At 39.0% G+C, this 24123-nt stretch overlaps 2 protein-coding genes across 3 annotated transcripts in view; both read right to left on the bottom strand.

Moving 5' to 3' along the window:
* Positions 1-20006, bottom strand: part of LOC139577977 (receptor-type tyrosine-protein phosphatase eta-like) — a 46032-nt gene extending 26026 nt beyond the window's left edge. The window contains exons 1-9 of the mRNA XM_071405095.1: positions 19871-20006; positions 19381-19683; positions 16560-16820; positions 13249-13509; positions 9655-9915; positions 9166-9426; positions 6343-6603; positions 5854-6114; positions 3030-3290 (exon numbers count right to left, since the gene is read on the bottom strand). Of these exons, the coding sequence (XP_071261196.1) occupies positions 3030-3290; positions 5854-6114; positions 6343-6603; positions 9166-9426; positions 9655-9915; positions 13249-13509; positions 16560-16820; positions 19381-19683; positions 19871-20006 (2266 nt within the window). The remainder of the gene's footprint in view (positions 1-3029; positions 3291-5853; positions 6115-6342; positions 6604-9165; positions 9427-9654; positions 9916-13248; positions 13510-16559; positions 16821-19380; positions 19684-19870) is intronic.
* LOC139577537 (receptor-type tyrosine-protein phosphatase eta-like) overlaps positions 19675-24123 on the bottom strand; it is a 72374-nt gene continuing 67925 nt past the window's right edge. The window contains exons 7-8 of one of the 2 annotated variants that reach the window (XR_011675325.1): positions 22680-23429; positions 19675-20131 (exon numbers count right to left, since the gene is read on the bottom strand). Coding sequence is in view for 1 of the 2 variants with exons in the window: in XM_071404588.1 (XP_071260689.1) it covers positions 23089-23429 (341 nt within the window). In the remaining variant the exon portion in view is untranslated. Of the gene's footprint in view, positions 23430-24123 lie in introns of both variants that reach the window. The other variant, XM_071404588.1, reaches the window with a different exon arrangement.

The raw sequence follows: 24123 nt of genomic DNA, 5'->3' as shown, positions 1-24123 counted from the left end.
TTTTTTTTTTTTTTTACATACCGAGACAAGGATATCCCTACCGGCCAAACCCTCCCTAACCCGGACGACGCTATGCCAATTGTGCATCGCCCCACGGCGCCCCACGGCGACGCACAAAACGTACTGCACTCCAGCAGTCAGCTCAGTTACATTAAAGGCTGTCTCATTGGTAGTTGTATTCATATCTCTACTGCCATCAGCCCACTCTACTCTATAGATGGATCTGTTTCCCAATGGTTCAATCCAGCTCAGAGACACAGATGATGTCGTGATTTCAGAGACAGATAGGTTCCTGATGACTTCAGGTTGTACGTGAGCAAGAAAGGTGATTTTAGGGGACACTAGACTAGGGTTGGGCGGTATTCAGATTTTTGTATCATCATAACGTCCTTCTCTCAGGCAGGAATTTACGATAGTACAGGCTTAGTACAGAAGGGGGTGCCAAGGGGGTGCCAAAAAAATTAGAAGCCCTTTGGGAGTCTATTACCAGAATGCTAACAAATTAGCACAAATGATAGTGAATTTCCATGGAGTTTTCTAGCTAAAAATGCAAACGAACACAAATAAAAGTATTTTTTTAAGAGACAGGCAGTCCAGCTCATAAAGTTATACATATAAAGGAGCTACCGATTGTAATTTTTGGTGAGTTTGGACATTTGCAAGCGAATGTGAACAAGAGACATTGTGCAAATGAACAGTACTGGCTCTGGAGCAGCAGTTGTACATGCTGTGTCTGTGTGGAGTCTGGAGTTGCTAGGGCAACAGGACTGCCTGCTCTGCTCGAAGAAGATGGAAGCAGACGGGCTGATGGGGGAGAAGACAACGGGCCGAGAACAGACAGGAGAAAAAACTAAAGGAAATCGAAAGATAGTTGTGGCAGCTGTACAGATAACTCATCCAAAAGTCCTTTAACTTCTCAAACACGGAAGAAACACAACACAAGATGACGTCCCATCACCTTATTAATTCAGACACTTACTTAGATAACTAGAAAATTAAACTTAGGGGTCGCATTAATGCAGAATTCTTAGTTTTACGCACAGGAAAAATATATAAATGCATAAGACATATCTTGCTGCGTTTTGTAAACGCAAATCTAAAATGATTCTTATTGTGATTTCTGCTCAGCATCAGACACATGTTGTGCTTCAGTTGCAGATGAACGGGCATTCTATCAGCAGACAGCGCTCTGACTGATGGGTGGCTACTTTACTCCAGCACTTCTCTCAGTGGAGCCAGCGTACTATTCTTTGGTAAAATGCAAGATTAACTTCAAGAAAAACATTAGGAAATGTAGCTGGCTACATCCTCTCTATGATACACATTAGAAATATGATAGCTAGCAAAGTTTTTGCAAGAAAAGACTGTACTTTTTCTTTGAAAGCTGCTTTAGCCTGCTTGTGTGGCTTCCAGCCAAATAGCATTGCACTTCTGTTCTCATCTGATGAAAATGAAGCTGTTTTTTGCAGAATATAATGCACTAATGTATTTTCAGTGAAGGACAACTATACTGTAGTTGTACGTCCCTGACCACTCTGTTGAAGCAAAAAACAACTGGTGACTTTCAATATAAAACGCAACCCCTGTCAATACACAGCGAGACTCACCGGCTCCCGCTCTCACCAGTTGTGCTATTTATAAAGTAAAACGTGACTGGCTCAACTATTCTGGGGAACTACGGTAAGATTAATAATGTAAAATAATGTGACAGGTGAAATAAAGAACGCCATCTGCGTTATCTTCTGACATATTGCACAAGTTGACTGCAGGTCTTTACTTAAAAAGTAGCTACAAAAATGAAACTGTATAGAAAAACTTCAAAGAACTAGTTTCAACAGTATTGACTGTATTGAAAAACCATCTCCTGGCTGGTTCATAACACCCCGGTATACGGTATACACGGTATACCGCAAAAGCCGATACTAGACAATAATATATCTTCAAAGACATCAGTATTAAAAGTCCAATGCTGACATTTTTATGTCAATATCAAATAATTTCTGGGGAACAATTAAGTACTTTACTGTGATTGTTTTCAATAAAATTGTAAAAAATTAACAAATAGAGCAATTTGTCAAGCAGGAATTTAGCTAGGACTGTCTGTGAGAGGTCTGAGTGGGGTTGGGGAAAACTTTAAACTAGCTGTTATTGGCCGAGAGGTTTGAAACTCTTTCTATTTGAAATGTATCGCCGGGTGATGTCACAGGGCAGGCCAAAACTTCGTCCCACCAAAACAGATTGAAATTTCTGGCCTTTTTTTTCAAACAGCTCCTACATTAAAAGGGAATTAACATAATACTCACAATTTCAGAGTATTATTCCAACATCATCGTGTAGAAAAATACAATACACAGGAAAATCACGTGACTACACTGGGCCTTTAACGGCCACAATATACACTGCCCAGAGGGATGGATCAGCCTCTAGACATGAAAAATGTCCATTAATACCAAGAGTTCTGCAACTCAAAAATATCAGATACAGAATGTTGCATGAAGGGGTTAAGAAATAGAGCCCAGACAATGTAAACTTCATCTTACTTGTGAAGAGTGAAACACTGATATTTTTGCCTTCAGTCATCTCATCTCCAGCCACTGCAGTGACCCTGAATGTGTACTTCACTCCAGCAGTCAGCTCAGTTACGTTAAAGGCTGTCTCATTGGTAGTTGTATTCATATCTCTACTGCCACCAGTCCATTCTACTCTATAGAAGGATCTGTTTCCCAATGGTTCAATCCAGCTCAGAGACACAGATGATGTCGTGATTTCAGAGACAGTAAGGTTCCTGATGACTTCAGGTTCTGTGCATGCAAGAAATGTACATTTTGGGAGAAGACCATACCATTAGATTACCTAGTACCTACCTACAGTACTCTATCCCAGGATTTCATCACTTTTGATTCCAAAAAGAAAGAGGACCTTACCCTTCCTCTTATTGCCCTCTCATTGTTAAATACAGATATTAACATAATCATTACATGGTTCCACTTCAGGGAAAATATTAAGACCATTCCAATGAAAAGGCTTACTTGTAAAGAGTGCTTTCTCCTGAGCATTTCCTTTAGTTATATTATCACCTGCCACTGCAGAGACCTTGAATGTGTATTTCACTCCAGCAGTCAGCTCAGTTACATTAAAGGCTGTCTCATTGGTAGTTGTATTCATATCTCTACTGCCATCAGTCCATTCTACTCTATAGAAGGACCTGTTTCCCAATGGTTCAATCCAGCTCAGAGACACAGATGATGTTGTGATTTCAGAGACAGTAAGGTTCCTGATGACTTCAGGTTCTGTGCGTGCAAGAAAGTTATATTTTGGGAAAAGATCACCAGAATCATTATTATTCATGGTATTCACCATACACTCTATATATATGATCAGAAGCATGCTACTTCTACATACATTTAAGGTAAGTATGTAGGACACAAAAGTGGTACCTCTAAAAACATATTTAAAGATAGTAAGCATTATCAATGACATGAAAAGTTATGGGGACAAAAAAGGTGTTTTAAATAAAGGACAAGCAGTTAATCATACTATCCAAGCCCAATTTTGCAGTTGAATGCAGATAAACACATTTCCTAAAATATTCTGCATCAGTTGGAGTCTACACTCCCTTCTCAAGAGAGAATTATGTGAACCAAAACTACAGTGACTGACAGATATACTGATTAAAAATGATGGATAATCCTTCAGTAGTCTTATCAGCAGCGACTGCAGCAACTATGAGTCTGTACTGCACTCCAGCAGTCAGCTCAGTTACATTAAAGGCTGTCTCATTGGTAGTTGTATTCATATCTGTACTGCCATCAGTCCACTCTACTCTATAGAAGGATCTGTTTCCCAATGGTTCAATCCAGCTCAGAGACACAGATGATGTCGTGATTTCAGAGACAGATAGGTTCCTGATGACTTCAGGTTGTACGTGAGCAAGAAAGGTGATTTTAGGGGACACTAGACTAGGGTTGGGCGGTATTCAGATTTTTGCATCATCATAACGTCCTTCTCTCAGGCAGGAATTTACGATAGTACAGGCTTAGTACAGAAGGGGGTGCCAAGGGGGTGCCAAAAAAATTAGAAGCCCTTTGGGAGTCTATTACCAGAATGCTAACAAATTAGCACAAATGATAGTGAATTTCCATGGAGTTTTCTAGCTAAAAATGCAAACGAACACAAATAAAAGTATTTTTTTAAGAGACAGGCAGTCCAGCTCATAAAGTTATACATATAAAGGAGCTACCGATTGTAATTTTTGGTGAGTTTGGACATTTGCAAGCGAATGTGAACAAGAGACATTGTGCAAATGAACAGTACTGGCTCTGGAGCAGCAGTTGTACATGCTGTGTCTGTGTGGAGTCTGGAGTTGCTAGGGCAACAGGACTGCCTGCTCTGCTCGAAGAAGATGGAAGCAGACGGGCTGATGGGGGAGAAGACAACGGGCCGAGAACAGACAGGAGAAAAAACTCAGGGAAATCGAAAGATAGTTGTGGCAGCTGTACAGATAACTCATCCAAAAGGCCTTTAACTTCTCAAACACGGAAGAAACACAAGACAATATGACGTCCCATCACCTTATTAATTCAGACACTTACTTAGATAACTAGAAAATTAAACTTAGGGGTCGCATTAATGCAGAATTCTTAGTTTTACGCACAGGAAAAATATATAAATGCATAAGAAATATCTTGCTGCGTTTTTAAACGCAAATCTAAAATGATTCTTATTGTGATTTCTGCTCAGCATCAGACACATGTTGTGCTTCAGTTGCAGATGAACGGGCATTCTATCAGCAGACAGCGCTCTGACTGATGTGAGGCTACTTTACTCCAGCACTTCTCTCAGTGGAGCCAGCGTACTATTCTTTGGTAAAATGCAAGATTAACTTCAAGAAAAACATTAGGAAATGTAGCTGGCTACATCCTCTCTATGATACACATTAGAAATATGATGGCTAGCAAATTTTTGCAAGAAAAGACTGTACTTAATAATTAATAATAGATCAATAATGTAAAATAATGTGACAGGTGAAATAAAGAACGCCATCTGCGTTATCTTCTGACATATTGCACAAGTTGACTGCAGGTATTTACTTAAAAAGTAGCTACAAAAATGAAACTGTATAGAAAAACTTCAAAGAACTAGGTTCAACAGTATTGACTGTATTGAAAAACCATCTCCTGGCTGTTTCATAACACACCGGTATACGGTATACACAGTATACCGCAAAAGCCGATACTAGACAATAATATATCTTCAAAGACATCAGTATTAAAAGTCCAATGCTGCCATTTTTATGTCAATATCAAATAATTTCTGGGGAACAATTAAGTACCTTACTGTGATTGTTTTCAATAAAATTGTCAAAAATTAACATATAGAGCAATTTGTCAAGGAGGAATTTAGCTGAGACTGTCTGGGAGAGGTCTGAGTGGGGTTGGGGAAAACTTTAAACTAGCTGTTATTGGCCGAGAGGTTTGAAACTCTTTCTATTTGAAATGTATCGCCGGGTGATGTCACAGGGCAGGCCAAAACTTCGTCCCACCAAAACAGATTGAAATTTCTGGCCTTTTTTTTCAAACAGCTCCTACATTAAAAGGGAATTAACATAATACTCACAATTTCAGAGTATTATTCCAACATCATCGTGTAGAAAAATACAATACACAGGAAAATCACGTGACTACACTGGGCCTTTAACGGCCACAATATACACTGCCCAGAGGGATGGATCAGCCTCTAGACATGAAAAATGTCCATTAATACCAAGAGTTCTGCAACTCAAAAATATCAGATACAGAATGTTGCATGAAGGGGTTAAGAAATAAAGCCCAGACAATGTAAACTTCATCTTACTTGTGAAGAGTGAAACACTGATATTTTTGCCTTCAGTCATCTCATCTCCAGCCACTGCAGTGACCCTGAATGTGTACTTCACTCCAGCAGTCAGATCAGTTACGTTAAAGGCTGTCTCATTGGTAGTTGTATTCATATCTCTACTGCCACCAGTCCATTCTACTCTATAGAAGGATCTGTTTCCCAATGGTTCAATCCAGCTCAGAGACACAGATGATGTCGTGATTTCAGAGACAGTAAGGTTCCTGATGACTTCAGGTTCTGTGCATGCAAGAAATGTACATTTTGGGAGAAGACCATACCATTAGATTACCTAGTACCTACCTACAGTACTCTATCCCAGGATTTCATCACTTTTGATTCCAAAAAGAAAGAGGACCTTACCCTTCCTCTTATTGCCCTCTCATTGTTAAATACAGATATTAACATAATCATTACATGGTTCCACTTCAGGGAAAATATTAAGACCATTCCAATGAAAAGGCTTACTTGTAAAGAGTGCTTTCTCCTGAGCATTTCCTTTAGTTATATTATCACCTGCCACTGCAGAGACCTTGAATGTGTATTTCACTCCAGCAGTCAGCTCAGTTACATTAAAGGCTGTCTCATTGGTAGTTGTATTCATATCTCTACTGCCATCAGTCCATTCTACTCTATAGAAGGACCTGTTTCCCAATGGTTCAATCCAGCTCAGAGACACAGATGATGTTGTGATTTCAGAGACAGTAAGGTTCCTGATGACTTCAGGTTCTGTGCGTGCAAGAAAGTTATATTTTGGGAAAAGATCACCAGAATCATTATTATTCATGGTATTCACCATACACTCTATATATATGATCAGAAGCATGCTACTTCTACATACATTTAAGGTAAGTATGTAGGACACAAAAGTGGTACCTCTAAAAACATATTTAAAGATAGTAAGCATTATCAATGACATGAAAAGTTATGGGGACAAAAAAGGTGTTTTAAATAAAGGACAAGCAGTTAATCATACTATCCAAGCCCAATTTTGCAGTTGAATGCAGATAAACACATTTCCTAAAATATTCTGCATCAGTTGGAGTCTACACTCCCTTCTCAAGAGAGAATTATGTGAACCAAAACTACAGTGACTGACAGATATACTGATTAAAAATGATGGATAATCCTTCAGTAGTCTTATCAGCAGCGACTGCAGCAACTATGAGTCTGTACTGCACTCCAGCAGTCAGCTCAGTTACATTAAAGGCTGTCTCATTGGTAGTTGTATTCATATCTGTACTGCCATCAGTCCACTCTACTCTATAGAAGGATCTGTTTCCCAATGGTTCAATCCAGCTCAGAGACACAGATGATGTCGTGATTTCAGAGACAGATAGGTTCCTGATGACTTCAGGTTGTACGTGAGCAAGAAAGGTGATTTTAGGGGACACTAGACTAGGGTTGGGCGGTATTCAGATTTTTGCATCATCATAACGTCCTTCTCTCAGGCAGGAATTTACGATAGTACAGGCTTAGTACAGAAGGGGGTGCCAAGGGGGTGCCAAAAAAATTAGAAGCCCTTTGGGAGTCTATTACCAGAATGCTAACAAATTAGCACAAATGATAGTGAATTTCCATGGAGTTTTCTAGCTAAAAATGCAAACGAACACAAATAAAAGTATTTTTTTAAGAGACAGGCAGTCCAGCTCATAAAGTTATACATATAAAGGAGCTACCGATTGTAATTTTTGGTGAGTTTGGACATTTGCAAGCGAATGTGAACAAGAGACATTGTGCAAATGAACAGTACTGGCTCTGGAGCAGCAGTTGTACATGCTGTGTCTGTGTGGAGTCTGGAGTTGCTAGGGCAACAGGACTGCCTGCTCTGCTCGAAGAAGATGGAAGCAGACGGGCTGATGGGGGAGAAGACAACGGGCCGAGAACAGACAGGAGAAAAAACTCAGGGAAATCGAAAGATAGTTGTGGCAGCTGTACAGATAACTCATCCAAAAGGCCTTTAACTTCTCAAACACGGAAGAAACACAAGACAATATGACGTCCCATCACCTTATTAATTCAGACACTTACTTAGATAACTAGAAAATTAAACTTAGGGGTCGCATTAATGCAGAATTCTTAGTTTTACGCACAGGAAAAATATATAAATGCATAAGAAATATCTTGCTGCGTTTTTAAACGCAAATCTAAAATGATTCTTATTGTGATTTCTGCTCAGCATCAGACACATGTTGTGCTTCAGTTGCAGATGAACGGGCATTCTATCAGCAGACAGCGCTCTGACTGATGTGAGGCTACTTTACTCCAGCACTTCTCTCAGTGGAGCCAGCGTACTATTCTTTGGTAAAATGCAAGATTAACTTCAAGAAAAACATTAGGAAATGTAGCTGGCTACATCCTCTCTATGATACACATTAGAAATATGATGGCTAGCAAATTTTTGCAAGAAAAGACTGTACTTAATAATTAATAATAGATCAATAATGTAAAATAATGTGACAGGTGAAATAAAGAACGCCATCTGCGTTATCTTCTGACATATTGCACAAGTTGACTGCAGGTATTTACTTAAAAAGTAGCTACAAAAATGAAACTGTATAGAAAAACTTCAAAGAACTAGGTTCAACAGTATTGACTGTATTGAAAAACCATCTCCTGGCTGTTTCATAACACACCGGTATACGGTATACACAGTATACCGCAAAAGCCGATACTAGACAATAATATATCTTCAAAGACATCAGTATTAAAAGTCCAATGCTGCCATTTTTATGTCAATATCAAATCATTTCTGGGGAACAATTAAGTACCTTACTGTGATTGTTTTCTATAAAATGGTCAAAAATTAACAAATAGAGCAATTTGTCAAGCAGGAATTTAGCTGGGACTGTCTGGGAGAGGTCTGAGTGGGGTTGGGGAAAACTTTAAACTAGCTGTTATTGGCCGAGAGGTTTGAAACTCTTTCTATTTGAAATGTATCGCCGGGTGATGTCACAGGGCAGGCCAAAACTTCGTCCCACCAAAACAGAATGAAATTTCTGGCCTTTTTTTCAAACAGCTCCTACATTAAAAGGGAATTAACATAATACTCACAATTTCAGAGTATTATTCCAACATCATCGTGTAGAAAAATACAATACACAGGAAAATCACGTGACTACACTGGGCCTTTAACGGCCACAATATACACTGCCCAGAGGGATGGATCAGCCTCTAGACATGAAAAATTTCCATTAATACCAAGAGTTCTGCAACTCAAAAATATCAGATACAGAATGTTGCATGAAGGGGTTAAGAAATAAAGCCCAGACAATTTAAACTTCATCTTACTTGTGAAGAGTGAAACACTGATATTTTTGCCTTCAGTCATCTCATCTCCAGCCACTGCAGTGACCCTGAATGTGTACTTCACTCCAGCAGTCAGCTCAGTTACGTTAAAGGCTGTCTCATTGGTAGTTGTATTCATATCTCTACTGCCACCAGTCCATTCTACTCTATAGAAGGATCTGTTTCCCAATGTTTCAATCCAGCTCAGAGACACAGATGATGTTGTGATTTCAGAGACAGTCAGGTTCCTGATGACTTCAGGTTCTGTGCATGCAAGAAATGTACATTTTGGGAGAAGACCATACCATTAGATTACCTAGTACCTGCCTACAGTACTCTATCCCAGGATTTCATCACTTTTGATTCCAAAAAGAAAGAGGACCTTACCCTTCCTCCTATTGCCCTCTCATTGTTAAATACAGATATTAACATAATCATTACATGGTTCCACTTCAGGGAAAATATTAAGACCATTCCAATGAAAAGGCTTACTTGTAAAGAGTGCTTTCTCCTGAGCATTTCCTTTAGTTATATTATCACCTGCCACTGCAGAGACCTTGAATGTGTATTTCACTCCAGCAGTCAGCTCAGTTACATTAAAGGCTGTCTCATTGGTAGTTGTATTCATATCTCTACTGCCATCAGTCCATTCTACTCTATAGAAGGACCTGTTTCCCAATGGTTCAATCCAGCTCAGAGACACAGATGATGTTGTGATTTCAGAGACAGTCAGGTTCCTGATGACTTCAGGTTCTGTGCGTGCAAGAAAGTTATATTTTGGGAAAAGATCACCAGAATCATTATTATTCATGGTATTCACCATACACTCTATATATGATCAGAAGCATGCTACTTCTACATACATTTAAGGTAAGTATGTAGGACACAAAAGTGGTACCTCTAAAAACATATTTAAAGATAGTAAGCATTATCAATGACATGAAAAGTTATGGGGACAAAAAAGGTGTTTTAAATAAAGGACAAGCAGTTAATCATACTATCCAAGCCCAATTTTGCAGTTGAATGCAGATAAACACATTTCCTAAAATATTCTGCATCAGTTGGAGTCTACACTCCCTTCTCAAGAGAGAATTATGTGAACCAAAACTACAGTGACTGACAGATATACTGATTAAAAATGATGGATAATCCTTCAGTAGTCTTATCAGCAGCGACTGCAGCAACTATGAGTCTGTACTGCACTCCAGCAGTCAGCTCAGTTACATTAAAGGCTGTCTCATTGGTAGTTGTATTCATATCTCTACTGCCATCAGTCCACTCTACTCTATAGATGGATCTGTTTCCCAATGGTTCAATCCAGCTCAGAGACACAGATGATGTCGTGATTTCAGAGACAGATAGGTTCCTGATGACTTCAGGTTGTACGTGAGCAAGAAAGGTGATTTTAGGGGACACTAGACTAGGGTTGGGCGGTATTCAGATTTTTGTATCATCATAACGTCCTTCTCTCAGGCAGGAATTTACGATAGTACAGGCTTAGTACAGAAGGGGGTGCCAAGGGGGTGCCAAAAAAATTAGAAGCCCTTTGGGAGTCTATTACCAGAATGCTAACAAATTAGCACAAATGATAGTGAATTTCCATGGAGTTTTCTAGCTAAAAATGCAAACGAACACAAATAAAAGTATTTTTTTAAGAGACAGGCAGTCCAGCTCATAAAGTTATACATATAAAGGAGCTACCGATTGTAATTTTTGGTGAGTTTGGACATTTGCAAGCGAATGTGAACAAGAGACATTGTGCAAATGAACAGTACTGGCTCTGGAGCAGCAGTTGTACATGCTGTGTCTGTGTGGAGTCTGGAGTTGCTAGGGCAACAGGACTGCCTGCTCTGCTCGAAGAAGATGGAAGCAGACGGGCTGATGGGGGAGAAGACAACGGGCCGAGAACAGACAGGAGAAAAAACTCAGGGAAATCGAAAGATAGTTGTGGCAGCTGTACAGATAACTCATCCAAAAGGCCTTTAACTTCTCAAACACGGAAGAAACACAACACAATATGACGTCCCATCACCTTATTAATTCAGACACTTACTTAGATAACTAGAAAATTAAACTTAGGGGTCGCATTAATGCAGAATTCTTAGTTTTACGCACAGGAAAAATATATAAATGCATAAGAAATATCTTGCTGCGTTTTGTAAACGCAAATCTAAAATGATTCTTATTGTGATTTCTGCTCAGCATCAGACACATGTTGTGCTTCAGTTGCAGATGAACGGGCATTCTATCAGCAGACAGCGCTCTGACTGATGTGAGGCTACTTTACTCCAGCACTTCTCTCAGTGGAGCCAGCGTACTATTCTTTGGTAAAATGCAAGATTAACTTCAAGAAAAACATTAGGAAATGTAGCTGGCTACATCCTCTCTATCATACACATTAGAAATATGATGGCTAGCAAAGTTTTTGCAAGAAAAGACTGTACTTTTTCTTTGAAAGCTGATTAAGCCTGCTTGTGTGGCTTCCAGCCAAATAGCATTGCACTTCTGTTCTCATCTGATGAAAATGAAGCTGTTTTCTGCCGAATATAATGCACTAATGTATTTTCAGTGAAGGACAACTATACTGTAGTTGTACGTCCCTGACCACTCTGTTGAAGCAAAAAACAACTGGTGACTTTCAATATAAAACGCAACCCCTGTCAATACACAGCGAGACTCACCGGCTCCCGCTCTCACCAGTTGTGCTATTTATAAAGTAAAACGTGACTGGCTCAACTATTCTGGGGAACTACGGTAAGATTAATAATGTAAAATAATGTGACAGGTGAAATAAAGAACGCCATCTGCGTTATCTTCTGACATATTGCACAAGTTGACTGCAGGTCTTTACTTAAAAAGTAGCTACAAAAATGAAACTGTATAGAAAAACTTCAAAGAACTAGTTTCAACAGTATTGACTGTATTGAAAAACCATCTCCTGGCTGTTTCATAACACCCCGGATACCGCAAAAGCCGATACTAGACAATAATATATCTTCAAAGACATCAGTATTAAAAGTCCAATGCTGCCATTTTTATGTCAATATCAAATAATTTCTGGGGAACAATTAAGTACCTTACTGTGATTGTTTTCAATAAAATTGTCAAAAATTAACATATAGAGCAATTTGTCAAGGAGGAATTTAGCTGAGACTGTCTGGGAGAGGTCTGAGTGGGGTTGGGGAAAACTTTAAACTAGCTGTTATTGGCCGAGAGGTTTGAAACTCTTTCTATTTGAAATGTATCGCCGGGTGATGTCACAGGGCAGGCCAAAACTTCGTCCCACCAAAACAGATTGACATTTCTGGCGTTTTTTTCAAACAGCTCCTACATTAAAAGGGAATTAACATAATACTCACAATTTCAGAGTATTATTCCAACATCATCGTGTAGAAAAATACAATACACAGGAAAATCACGTGACTACACTGGGCCTTTAACGGCCACAATATACACTGCCCAGAGGGATGGATCAGCCTCTAGACATGAAAAATGTCCATTAATACCAAGAGTTCCGCAACTCAAAAATATCAGATACAGAATGTTGCATGAAGGGGTTAAGAAATAGAGCCCAGACAATGTAAACTTCATCTTACTTGTGAAGAGTGAAACACTGATATTTTTGCCTTCAGTCATCTCATCTCCAGCCACTGCAGTGACCCTGAATGTGTACTTCACTCCAGCAGTCAGATCAGTTACGTTAAAGGCTGTCTCATTGGTAGTTGTATTCATATCTCTACTGCCACCAGTCCATTCTACTCTATAGAAGGATCTGTTTCCCAATGTTTCAATCCAGCTCAGAGACACAGATGATGTCGTGATTTCAGAGACAGTAAGGTTCCTGATGACTTCAGGTTCTGTGCATGCAAGAAATGTACATTTTGGGAGAAGACCATACCATTAGATTACCTAGTACCTACCTACAGTACTCTATCCCAGGATTTCATCACTTTTGATTCCAAAAAAGATAAAGGACCTTACCCTTCCTCTTATTGCCCTCTCATTGTTAAATACAGATATTAACATAATCATTACATGGTTCCACTTCAGAGAAAATATTAAGACCATTCCAATGAAAAGGCTTACTTGTAAAGAGTGCTTTCTCCTGAGCATTTCCTTTAGTTATATTATCACCAGCCACTGCAGAGACCTTGAACGTGTACTGCACTCCAGCAGTCAGCTCAGTTACATTATAGGCTGTCTCATTGGTAGTTGTATTCATATCTCTACTGCCATTAGTCCATTCTACTCTATAGAAGGACCTGTTTCCCAATGGTTCAATCCAGCTCAGAGACACAGATGATGTTGTGATTTCAGAGACAGTCAGGTTCCTGATGACTTCAGGTTCTGTGCGTGCAAGAAAGTTATATTTTGGGAAAAGATCACCAGAATCATTATTATTCATGGTATTCACCATACACTCTATATATATGATCAGAAGCATGCTATTTCTACATACATTTAAGGTAAGTATGTAGGACACAAAAGTGGTACCTCTAAAAACATATTGAAAGATAGTAAGCATTATCAATGACATGAAAACTTTTGGGGACAAAAAAGGTTTTCAATAAAGGACAAGCAGTTAATGATACTATCCAAGCCCAATTTTGCAGTTGAATGCAGATAAACACATTTCCTCAAATATTCTGCATCAGTTGGAGTCTACACTCCCTTCTCAAGAGAGAATTATGTGAACCAAAACTACAGTGACTGACAGATATACTGATTAAAAATGATGGATAATCCTTCAGTAGTCTTATCAGCAGCGACTGCAGCAACTATGAGTCTGTACTTCACTCCAGCAGTCAGCTCAGTTACATTAAAGGCTCTCTCATTGGTAGTTGTATTCATATCTCTACTGCCATCAGCCCACTCTACTCTATAGATGGATCTGTTTCCCAATGGTTCAATCCAGCTCAGAGACACAGATGATGTCGTGATTTCAGAGACAGATAGGTTCCTGATGACTTCAGGTTGTACGTGAGCAAGAAAGGTGATTTTAGGGGACACTAGACTAGGGTTGGGCGGTATTCAGATTTTTGTATCATCATAACGTCCTTCTCTCAGGCAGGAATTTACGATAGTACAGGCTTAGTACAGAAGGGGGTGTCAAGGGGGTACCAAAAAATTAGAAGCCCTTTGGGAGTCTATTACCAGAATGCTAACAAATTAGCACAAATGATAGTGAATTTCCATGGAGTTTTCTAGCTAAAAATGCAAACGAACACAAATAAAAGTATTTTTTTAAGAGACAGGCAGTCCAGCTCATAAAGTTATACATATAAAGGAGCTACCGATTGTAATTTTTGGTGAGTTTGGACATTTGCAAGCGAATGTGAACAAGAGACATTGTGCAAATGAACAGTACTGGCTCTGGAGCAGCAGTTGTACATGCTGTGTCTGTGTGGAGTCTGGAGTTGCTAGGGCAACAGGACTGCCTGCTCTGCTCGAAGAAGATGGAAGCAGACGGGCTGATGGGGGAGAAGACAACGGGCCGAGAACAGACAGGAGAAAAAACTCAAGGAAATCGAAAGATAGTTGTGGCAGCTGTACAGATAACTCATCCAAAAGGCCTTTAACTTCTCAAACACGGAAGAAACACAACACAATATGACGTCCCATCACCTTATTAATTCAGACACTTACTTAGATAACTAGAAAATTAAACTTAGGGGTCGCATTAATGCAGAATTCTTAGTTTTACGCACAGGAAAAATATATAAATGCATAAGAAATATCTTGCTGCGTTTTGTAAACGCAAATCTAAAATGATTCTTATTGTGATTTCTGCTCAGCATCAGACACATGTTGTGCTTCAGTTGCAGATGAACGGGCATTCTATCAGCAGACAGCGCTCTGACTGATGGGAGGCTACTTTACTCCAGCACTTCTCTCAGTGGAGCCAGCGTACTATTCTTTGGTAAAATGCAAGATTAACTTCAAGAAAAACATTAGGAAATGTAGCTGGCTACATCCTCTCTATGATAAACATTAGAAATATGATGGCTAGCAAATTTTTGCAAGAAAAGACCGTACTTAATAATTAATAATAGATCAATAATGTAAAATAATGTGACAGGTGAAATAAAGAACGCCATCTGCGTTATCTTCTGACATATTGCACAAGTTGACTGCAGGTATTTACTTAAAAAGTAGCTACAAAAATGAAACTGTATAGAAAAACTTCAAAGAACTAGGTTCAACAGTATTGACTGTATTGAAAAACCATCTCCTGGCTGTTTCATAACACACCGGTATACGGTATACACAGTATACCACAAAAGCCGATACTAGACAATAATATATCTTCAAAGACATCAGTATTAAAAGTCCAATGCTGCCATTTTTATGTCAATATCAAATAATTTCTGGGGAACAATTAAGTACCTTACTGTGATTGTTTTCAATAAAATTGTCAAAAATTAACATATAGAGCAATTTGTCAAGGAGGAATTTAGCTGAGACTGTCTGGGAGAGGTCTGAGTGGGGTTGGGGAAAACTTTAAACTAGCTGTTATTGGCCGAGAGGTTTGAAACTCTTTCTATTTGAAATGTATCGCCGGGTGATGTCACAGGGCAGGCCAAAACTTCGTCCCACCAAAACAGATTGACATTTCTGGCGTTTTTTTCAAACAGCTCCTACATTAAAAGGGAATTAACATAATACTCACAATTTCAGAGTATTATTCCAACATCATCGTGTAGAAAAATACAATACACAGGAAAATCACGTGACTACACTGGGCCTTTAACGGCCACAATATACACTGCCCAGAGGGATGGATCAGCCTCTAGACATGAAAAATGTCCATTAATACCAAGAGTTCCGCAACTCAAAAATATCAGATACAGAATGTTGCATGAAGGGGTTAAGAAATAAAGCCCAGACAATTTAAACTTCATCTTACTTGTGAAGAGTGAAACACTGATATTTTTGCCTTCAGTCATCTCATCTCCAGCCACTGCAGTGACCCTGAATGTGTACTTCACTCCAGCAGTCAGCTCAGTTACGTTAAAGGCTGTCTCATTGGTAGTTGTATTCATATCTCTACTGCCACCAGTCCATTCTACTCTATAGAAGGATCTGTTTCCCAATGTTTCAATCCAGCTCAGAGACACAGATGATGTCGTGATTTCAGAGACAGTAAGGTTCCTGATGACTTCAGGTTCTGTGCATGCAAGAAATGTACATTTTGGGAGAAGACCATACCATTAGATTACCTAGTACCTACCTACAGTACTCTATCCCAGGATTTCATCACTTTTGATTCCAAAAAAGATAAAGGACCTTACCCTTCCTCTTATTGCCCTCTCATTGTTAAATACAGATATTAACATAATCATTACATGGTTCCACTTCAGAGAAAATATTAAGACCATTCCAATGAAAAGGCTTACTTGTAAAGAGTGCTTTCTCCTGAGCATTTCCTTTAGTTATATTATCACCAGCCACTGCAGAGACCTTGAACGTGTACTGCACTCCAGCAGTCAGCTCAGTTACATTATAGGCTGTCTCATTGGTAGTTGTATTCATATCTCTACTGCCATTAGTCCATTCTACTCTATAGAAGGACCTGTTTCCCAATGGTTCAATCCAGCTCAGAGACACAGATGATGTTGTGATTTCAGAGACAGTCAGGTTCCTGATGACTTCAGGTTCTGTGCGTGCAAGAAAGTTATATTTTGGGAAAAGATCACCAGAATCATTATTATTCATGGTATTCACCATACACTCTATATATATGATCAGAAGCATGCTATTTCTACATACATTTAAGGTAAGTATGTAGGACACAAAAGTGGTACCTCTAAAAACATATTGAAAGATAGTAAGCATTATCAATGACATGAAAACTTTTGGGGACAAAAAAGGTTTTCAATAAAGGACAAGCAGTTAATGATACTATCCAAGCCCAATTTTGCAGTTGAATGCAGATAAACACATTTCCTCAAATATTCTGCATCAGTTGGAGTCTACACTCCCTTCTCAAGAGAGAATTATGTGAACCAAAACTACAGTGACTGACAGATATACTGATTAAAAATGATGGATAATCCTTCAGTAGTCTTATCAGCAGCGACTGCAGCAACTATGAGTCTGTACTTCACTCCAGCAGTCAGCTCAGTTACATTAAAGGCTCTCTCATTGGTAGTTGTATTCATATCTCTACTGCCATCAGCCCACTCTACTCTATAGATGGATCTGTTTCCCAATGGTTCAATCCAGCTCAGAGACACAGATGATGTCGTGATTTCAGAGACAGATAGGTTCCTGATGACTTCAGGTTGTACGTGAGCAAGAAAGGTGATTTTAGGGGACACTAGACTAGGGTTGGGCGGTATTCAGATTTTTGTATCATCATAACGTCCTTCTCTCAGGCAGGAATTTACGATAGTACAGGCTTAGTACAGAAGGGGGTGTCAAGGGGGTACCAAAAAATTAGAAGCCCTTTGGGAGTCTATTACCAGAATGCTAACAAATTAGCACAAATGATAGTGAATTTCCATGGAGTTTTCTAGCTAAAAATGCAAACGAACACAAATAAAAGTATTTTTTTAAGAGACAGGCAGTCCAGCTCATAAAGTTATACATATAAAGGAGCTACCGATTGTAATTTTTGGTGAGTTTGGACATTTGCAAGCGAATGTGAACAAGAGACATTGTGCAAATGAACAGTACTGGCTCTGGAGCAGCAGTTGTACATGCTGTGTCTGTGTGGAGTCTGGAGTTGCTAGGGCAACAGGACTGCCTGCTCTGCTCGAAGAAGATGGAAGCAGACGGGATGATGGGGGAGAAGACAACGGGCCGAGAACAGACAGGAGAAAAAACTCAAGGAAATCGAAAGATAGTTGTGGCAGCTGTACAGATAACTCATCCAAAAGGCCTTTAACTTCTCAAACACGGAAGAAACACAACACAATATGACGTCCCATCACCTTATTAATTCAGACACTTACTTAGATAACTAGAAAATTAAACTTAGGGGTCGCATTAATGCAGAATTCTTAGTTTTACGCACAGGAAAAATATATAAATGCATAAGAAATATCTTGCTGCGTTTTGTAAACGCAAATCTAAAATGATTCTTATTGTGATTTCTGCTCAGCATCAGACACATGTTGTGCTTCAGTTGCAGATGAACGGGCATTCTATCAGCAGACAGCGCTCTGACTGATGTGAGGCTACTTTACTCCAGCACTTCTCTCAGTGGAGCCAGCGTACTATTCTTTGGTAAAATGCAAGATTAACTTCAAGAAAAACATTAGGAAATGTAGCTGGCTACATCCTCTCTATGATACACATTAGAAATATGATGGCTAGCAAATTTTTGCAAGAAAAGACTGTACTTAATAATTAATAATAGATCAATAATGTAAAATAATGTGACAGGTGAAATAAAGAACGCCATCTGCGTTATCTTCTGACATATTGCACAAGTTGACTGCAGGTATTTACTTAAAAAGTAGCTACAAAAATGAAACTGTATAGAAAAACTTCAAAGAACTAGGTTCAACAGTATTGACTGTATTGAAAAACCATCTCCTGGCTGTTTCATAACACACCGGTATACGGTATACACAGTATACCGCAAAAGCCGATACTAGACAATAATATATCTTCAAAGACATCAGTATTAAAAGTCCAATGCTGCCATTTTTATGTCAATATCAAATAATTTCTGGGGAACAATTAAGTACCTTACTGTGATTGTTTTCAATAAAATTGTCAAAAATTAACATATAGAGCAATTTGTCAAGGAGGAATTTAGCTGAGACTGTCTGGGAGAGGTCTGAGTGGGGTTGGGGAAAACTTTAAACTAGCTGTTATTGGCCGAGAGGTTTGAAACTCTTTCTATTTGAAATGTATCGCCGGGGGATGTCACAGGGCAGGCCAAAACTTCGTCCCACCAAAACAGATTGACATTTCTGCCGTTTTTTTCAAACAGCTCCTACATTAAAAGGGAATTAACATAATACTCACAATTTCAGAGTATTATTCCAACATCATCGTGTAGAAAAATACAATACACAGGAAAATCACGTGACTACACTGGGCCTTTAACGGCCACAATATACACTGCCCAGAGGGATGGATCAGCCTCTAGACATGAAAAATGTCCATTAATACCAAGAGTTCCGCAACTCAAAAATATCAGATACAGAATGTTGCATGAAAGGGTTAAGAAATAGAGCCCAGACAATGTAAACTTCATCTTACTTGTGAAGAGTGAAACACTGATATTTTTGCCTTCAGTCATCTCATCTCCAGCCACTGCAGTGACCCTGAATGTGTACTGCACTCCAGCAGTCAGCTCAGTTACGTTAAAGGCTGTCTCATTGGTAGTTGTATTCATATCTCTACTGCCACCAGTCCATTCTACTCTATAGAAGGATCTGTTTCCCAATGTTTCAATCCAGCTCAGAGACACAGATGATGTCGTGATTTCAGAGACAGTAAGGTTCCTGATGACTTCAGGTTCTGTGCATGCAAGAAATGTACATTTTGGGAGAAGACCATACCATTAGATTACCTAGTACCTACCTACAGTACTCTATCCCAGGATTTCATCACTTTTGATTCCAAAAAAGATAAAGGACCTTACCCTTCCTCTTATTGCCCTCTCATTGTTAAATACAGATATTAACATAATCATTACATGGTTCCACTTCAGAGAAAATATTAAGACCATTCCAATGAAAAGGCTTACTTGTAAAGAGTGCTTTCTCCTGAGCATTTCCTTTAGTTATATTATCACCAGCCACTGCAGAGACCTTGAACGTGTACTGCACTCCAGCAGTCAGCTCAGTTACATTATAGGCTGTCTCATTGGTAGTTGTATTCATATCTCTACTGCCATTAGTCCATTCTACTCTATAGAAGGACCTGTTTCCCAATGGTTCAATCCAGCTCAGAGACACAGATGATGTTGTGATTTCAGAGACAGTCAGGTTCCTGATGACTTCAGGTTCTGTGCGTGCAAGAAAGTTATATTTTGGGAAAAGATCACCAGAATCATTATTATTCATGGTATTCACCATACACTCTATATATATGATCAGAAGCATGCTATTTCTACATACATTTAAGGTAAGTATGTAGGACACAAAAGTGGTACCTCTAAAAACATATTGAAAGATAGTAAGCATTATCAATGACATGAAAACTTTTGGGGACAAAAAAGGTTTTCAATAAAGGACAAGCAGTTAATGATACTATCCAAGCCCAATTTTGCAGTTGAATGCAGATAAACACATTTCCTCAAATATTCTGCATCAGTTGGAGTCTACACTCCCTTCTCAAGAGAGAATTATGTGAACCAAAACTACAGTGACTGACAGATATACTGATTAAAAATGATGGATAATCCTTCAGTAGTCTTATCAGCAGCGACTGCAGCAACTATGAGTCTGTACTTCACTCCAGCAGTCAGCTCAGTTACATTAAAGGCTCTCTCATTGGTAGTTGTATTCATATCTCTACTGCCATCAGCCCACTCTACTCTATAGATGGATCTGTTTCCCAATGGTTCAATCCAGCTCAGAGACACAGATGATGTCGTGATTTCAGAGACAGATAGGTTCCTGATGACTTCAGGTTGTACGTGAGCAAGAAAGGTGATTTTAGGGGACACTAGACTAGGGTTGGGCGGTATTCAGATTTTTGTATCATCATAACGTCCTTCTCTCAGGCAGGAATTTACGATAGTACAGGCTTAGTACAGAAGGGGGTGTCAAGGGGGTACCAAAAAATTAGAAGCCCTTTGGGAGTCTATTACCAGAATGCTAACAAATTAGCACAAATGATAGTGAATTTCCATGGAGTTTTCTAGCTAAAAATGCAAACGAACACAAATAAAAGTATTTTTTTAAGAGACAGGCAGTCCAGCTCATAAAGTTATACATATAAAGGAGCTACCGATTGTAATTTTTGGTGAGTTTGGACATTTGCAAGCGAATGTGAACAAGAGACATTGTGCAAATGAACAGTACTGGCTCTGGAGCAGCAGTTGTACATGCTGTGTCTGTGTGGAGTCTGGAGTTGCTAGGGCAACAGGACTGCCTGCTCTGCTCGAAGAAGATGGAAGCAGACGGGCTGATGGGGGAGAAGACAACGGGCCGAGAACAGACAGGAGAAAAAACTCAAGGAAATCGAAAGATAGTTGTGGCAGCTGTACAGATAACTCATCCAAAAGGCCTTTAACTTCTCAAACACGGAAGAAACACAACACAATATGACGTCCCATCACCTTATTAATTCAGACACTTACTTAGATAACTAGAAAATTAAACTTAGGGGTCGCATTAATGCAGAATTCTTAGTTTTACGCACAGGAAAAATATATAAATGCATAAGAAATATCTTGCTGCGTTTTGTAAACGCAAATCTAAAATGATTCTTATTGTGATTTCTGCTCAGCATCAGACACATGTTGTGCTTCAGTTGCAGATGAACGGGCATTCTATCAGCAGACAGCGCTCTGACTGATGGGAGGCTACTTTACTCCAGCACTTCTCTCAGTGGAGCCAGCGTACTATTCTTTGGTAAAATGCAAGATTAACTTCAAGAAAAACATTAGGAAATGTAGCTGGCTACATCCTCTCTATGATAAACATTAGAAATATGATGGCTAGCAAATTTTTGCAAGAAAAGACCGTACTTAATAATTAATAATAGATCAATAATGTAAAATAATGTGACAGGTGAAATAAAGAACGCCATCTGCGTTATCTTCTGACATATTGCACAAGTTGACTGCAGGTATTTACTTAAAAAGTAGCTACAAAAATGAAACTGTATAGAAAAACTTCAAAGAACTAGGTTCAACAGTATTGACTGTATTGAAAAACCATCTCCTGGCTGTTTCATAACACACCGGTATACGGTATACACAGTATACCACAAAAGCCGATACTAGACAATAATATATCTTCAAAGACATCAGTATTAAAAGTCCAATGCTGCCATTTTTATGTCAATATCAAATCATTTCTGGGGAACAATTAAGTACCTTACTGTGATTGTTTTCTATAAAATGGTCAAAAATTAACAAATAGAGCAATTTGTCAAGCAGGAATTTAGCTGGGACTGTCTGGGAGAGGTCTGAGTGGGGTTGGGGAAAACTTTAAACTAGCTGTTATTGGCCGAGAGGTTTGAAACTCTTTCTATTTGAAATGTATCGCCGGGTGATGTCACAGGGCAGGCCAAAACTTCGTCCCACCAAAACAGAATGAAATTTCTGGCCTTTTTTTCAAACAGCTCCTACATTAAAAGGGAATTAACATAATACTCACAATTTCAGAGTATTATTCCAACATCATCGTGTAGAAAAATACAATACACAGGAAAATCACGTGACTACACTGGGCCTTTAACGGCCACAATATACACTGCCCAGAGGGATGGACATGAAAAATGTCCATTAATACCAAGAGTTCCGCAACTCAAAAATATCAGATACAGAATGTTGCATGAAAGGGTTAAGAAATAGAGCCCAGACAATGTAAACTTCATCTTACTTGTGAAGAGTGAAACACTGATATTTTTGCCTTCAGTCATCTCATCTCCAGCCACTGCAGTGACCCTGAATGTGTACTTCACTCCAGCAGTCAGATCAGTTACGTTAAAGGCTGTCTCATTGGTAGTTGTATTCATATCTCTACTGCCACCAGTCCATTCTACTCTATAGAAGGATCTGTTTCCCAATGGTTCAATCCAGCTCAGAGACACAGATGATGTCGTGATTTCAGAGACAGTAAGGTTCCTGATGACTTCAGGTTCTGTGCATGCAAGAAATGTACATTTTGGGAGAAGACCATACCATTAGATTACCTAGTACCTACCTACAGTACTCTATCCCAGGATTTCATCACTTTTGATTCCAAAAAGAAAGAGGACCTTACCCTTCCTCTTATTGCCCTCTCATTGTTAAACACAGATATTAACATAATCATTACATGGTTCCACTTCAGAGAAAATATTAAGACCATTCCAATGAAAAGGCTTACTTGTAAAGAGTGCTTTCTCCTGAGCATTTCCTTTAGTTATATTATCACCAGCCACTGCAGAGACCTTGAATGTGTATTTCACTCCAGCAGTCAGCTCAGTTACATTATAGGCTGTCTCATTGGTAGTTGTATTCATATCTCTACTGCCACCAGTCCATTCTACTCTATAGAAGGACCTGTTTCCCAATGGTTCAATCCAGCTCAGAGACACAGATGATGTTGTGATTTCAGAGACAGTCAGGTTCCTGATGACTTCAGGTTCTGTGCGTGCAAGAAAGTTATATTTTGGGAAAAGATCACCAGAATCATTATTATTCATGGTATTCACCATACACTCTATATATATGATCAGAAGCATGCTATTTCTACATACATTTAAGGTAAGTATGTAGGACACAAAAGTGGTACCTCTAAAAACATATTTAAAGATAGTAATCATTATCAATGACATGAAAACTTTTGGGGACAAAAAAGGTTTTCAATAAAGGACAAGCAGTTAATGATACTATCCAAGCCCAATTTTGCAGTTGAATGCAGATAAACACATTTCCTACAATATTCTGCATCAGTTGGAGTCTACACTCCCTTCTCAAGAGAGAATTATGTGAACCAAAACTACAGTGACTGACAGATATACTGATTAAAAATGATGGATAATCCTTCAGTAGTCTTATCAGCAGCGACTACAGCAACTATGAGTCTGTACTTCACTCCAGCAGTCAGCTCAGTTACATTAAAGGCTGTCTCATTGGTAGTTGTATTCGTATCTCTACTGCCATTAGTCCACTCTACTCTATAGAAGGATATGTTTCCCAATGGTTCAATCCAGCTCAGAGACACAGATGATGTCGTGATTTCAGAGACAGATAGGTTCCTGATGACTTCAGGTTGTACGTGAGCAAGAAAGGTGATTTTAGGGGACACTAGACTAGGGTTGGGCGGTATTCAGATTTTT

The sequence above is a fragment of the Salvelinus alpinus genome, chromosome 6, assembly GCF_045679555.1.
Source record: "Salvelinus alpinus chromosome 6, SLU_Salpinus.1, whole genome shotgun sequence".
Lineage (NCBI taxonomy): Eukaryota > Metazoa > Chordata > Actinopteri > Salmoniformes > Salmonidae > Salvelinus > Salvelinus alpinus.
The sequence above is the reverse complement of the archived record's forward strand: the minus strand, read 5'-3'. Positions and strand labels throughout refer to the sequence as shown.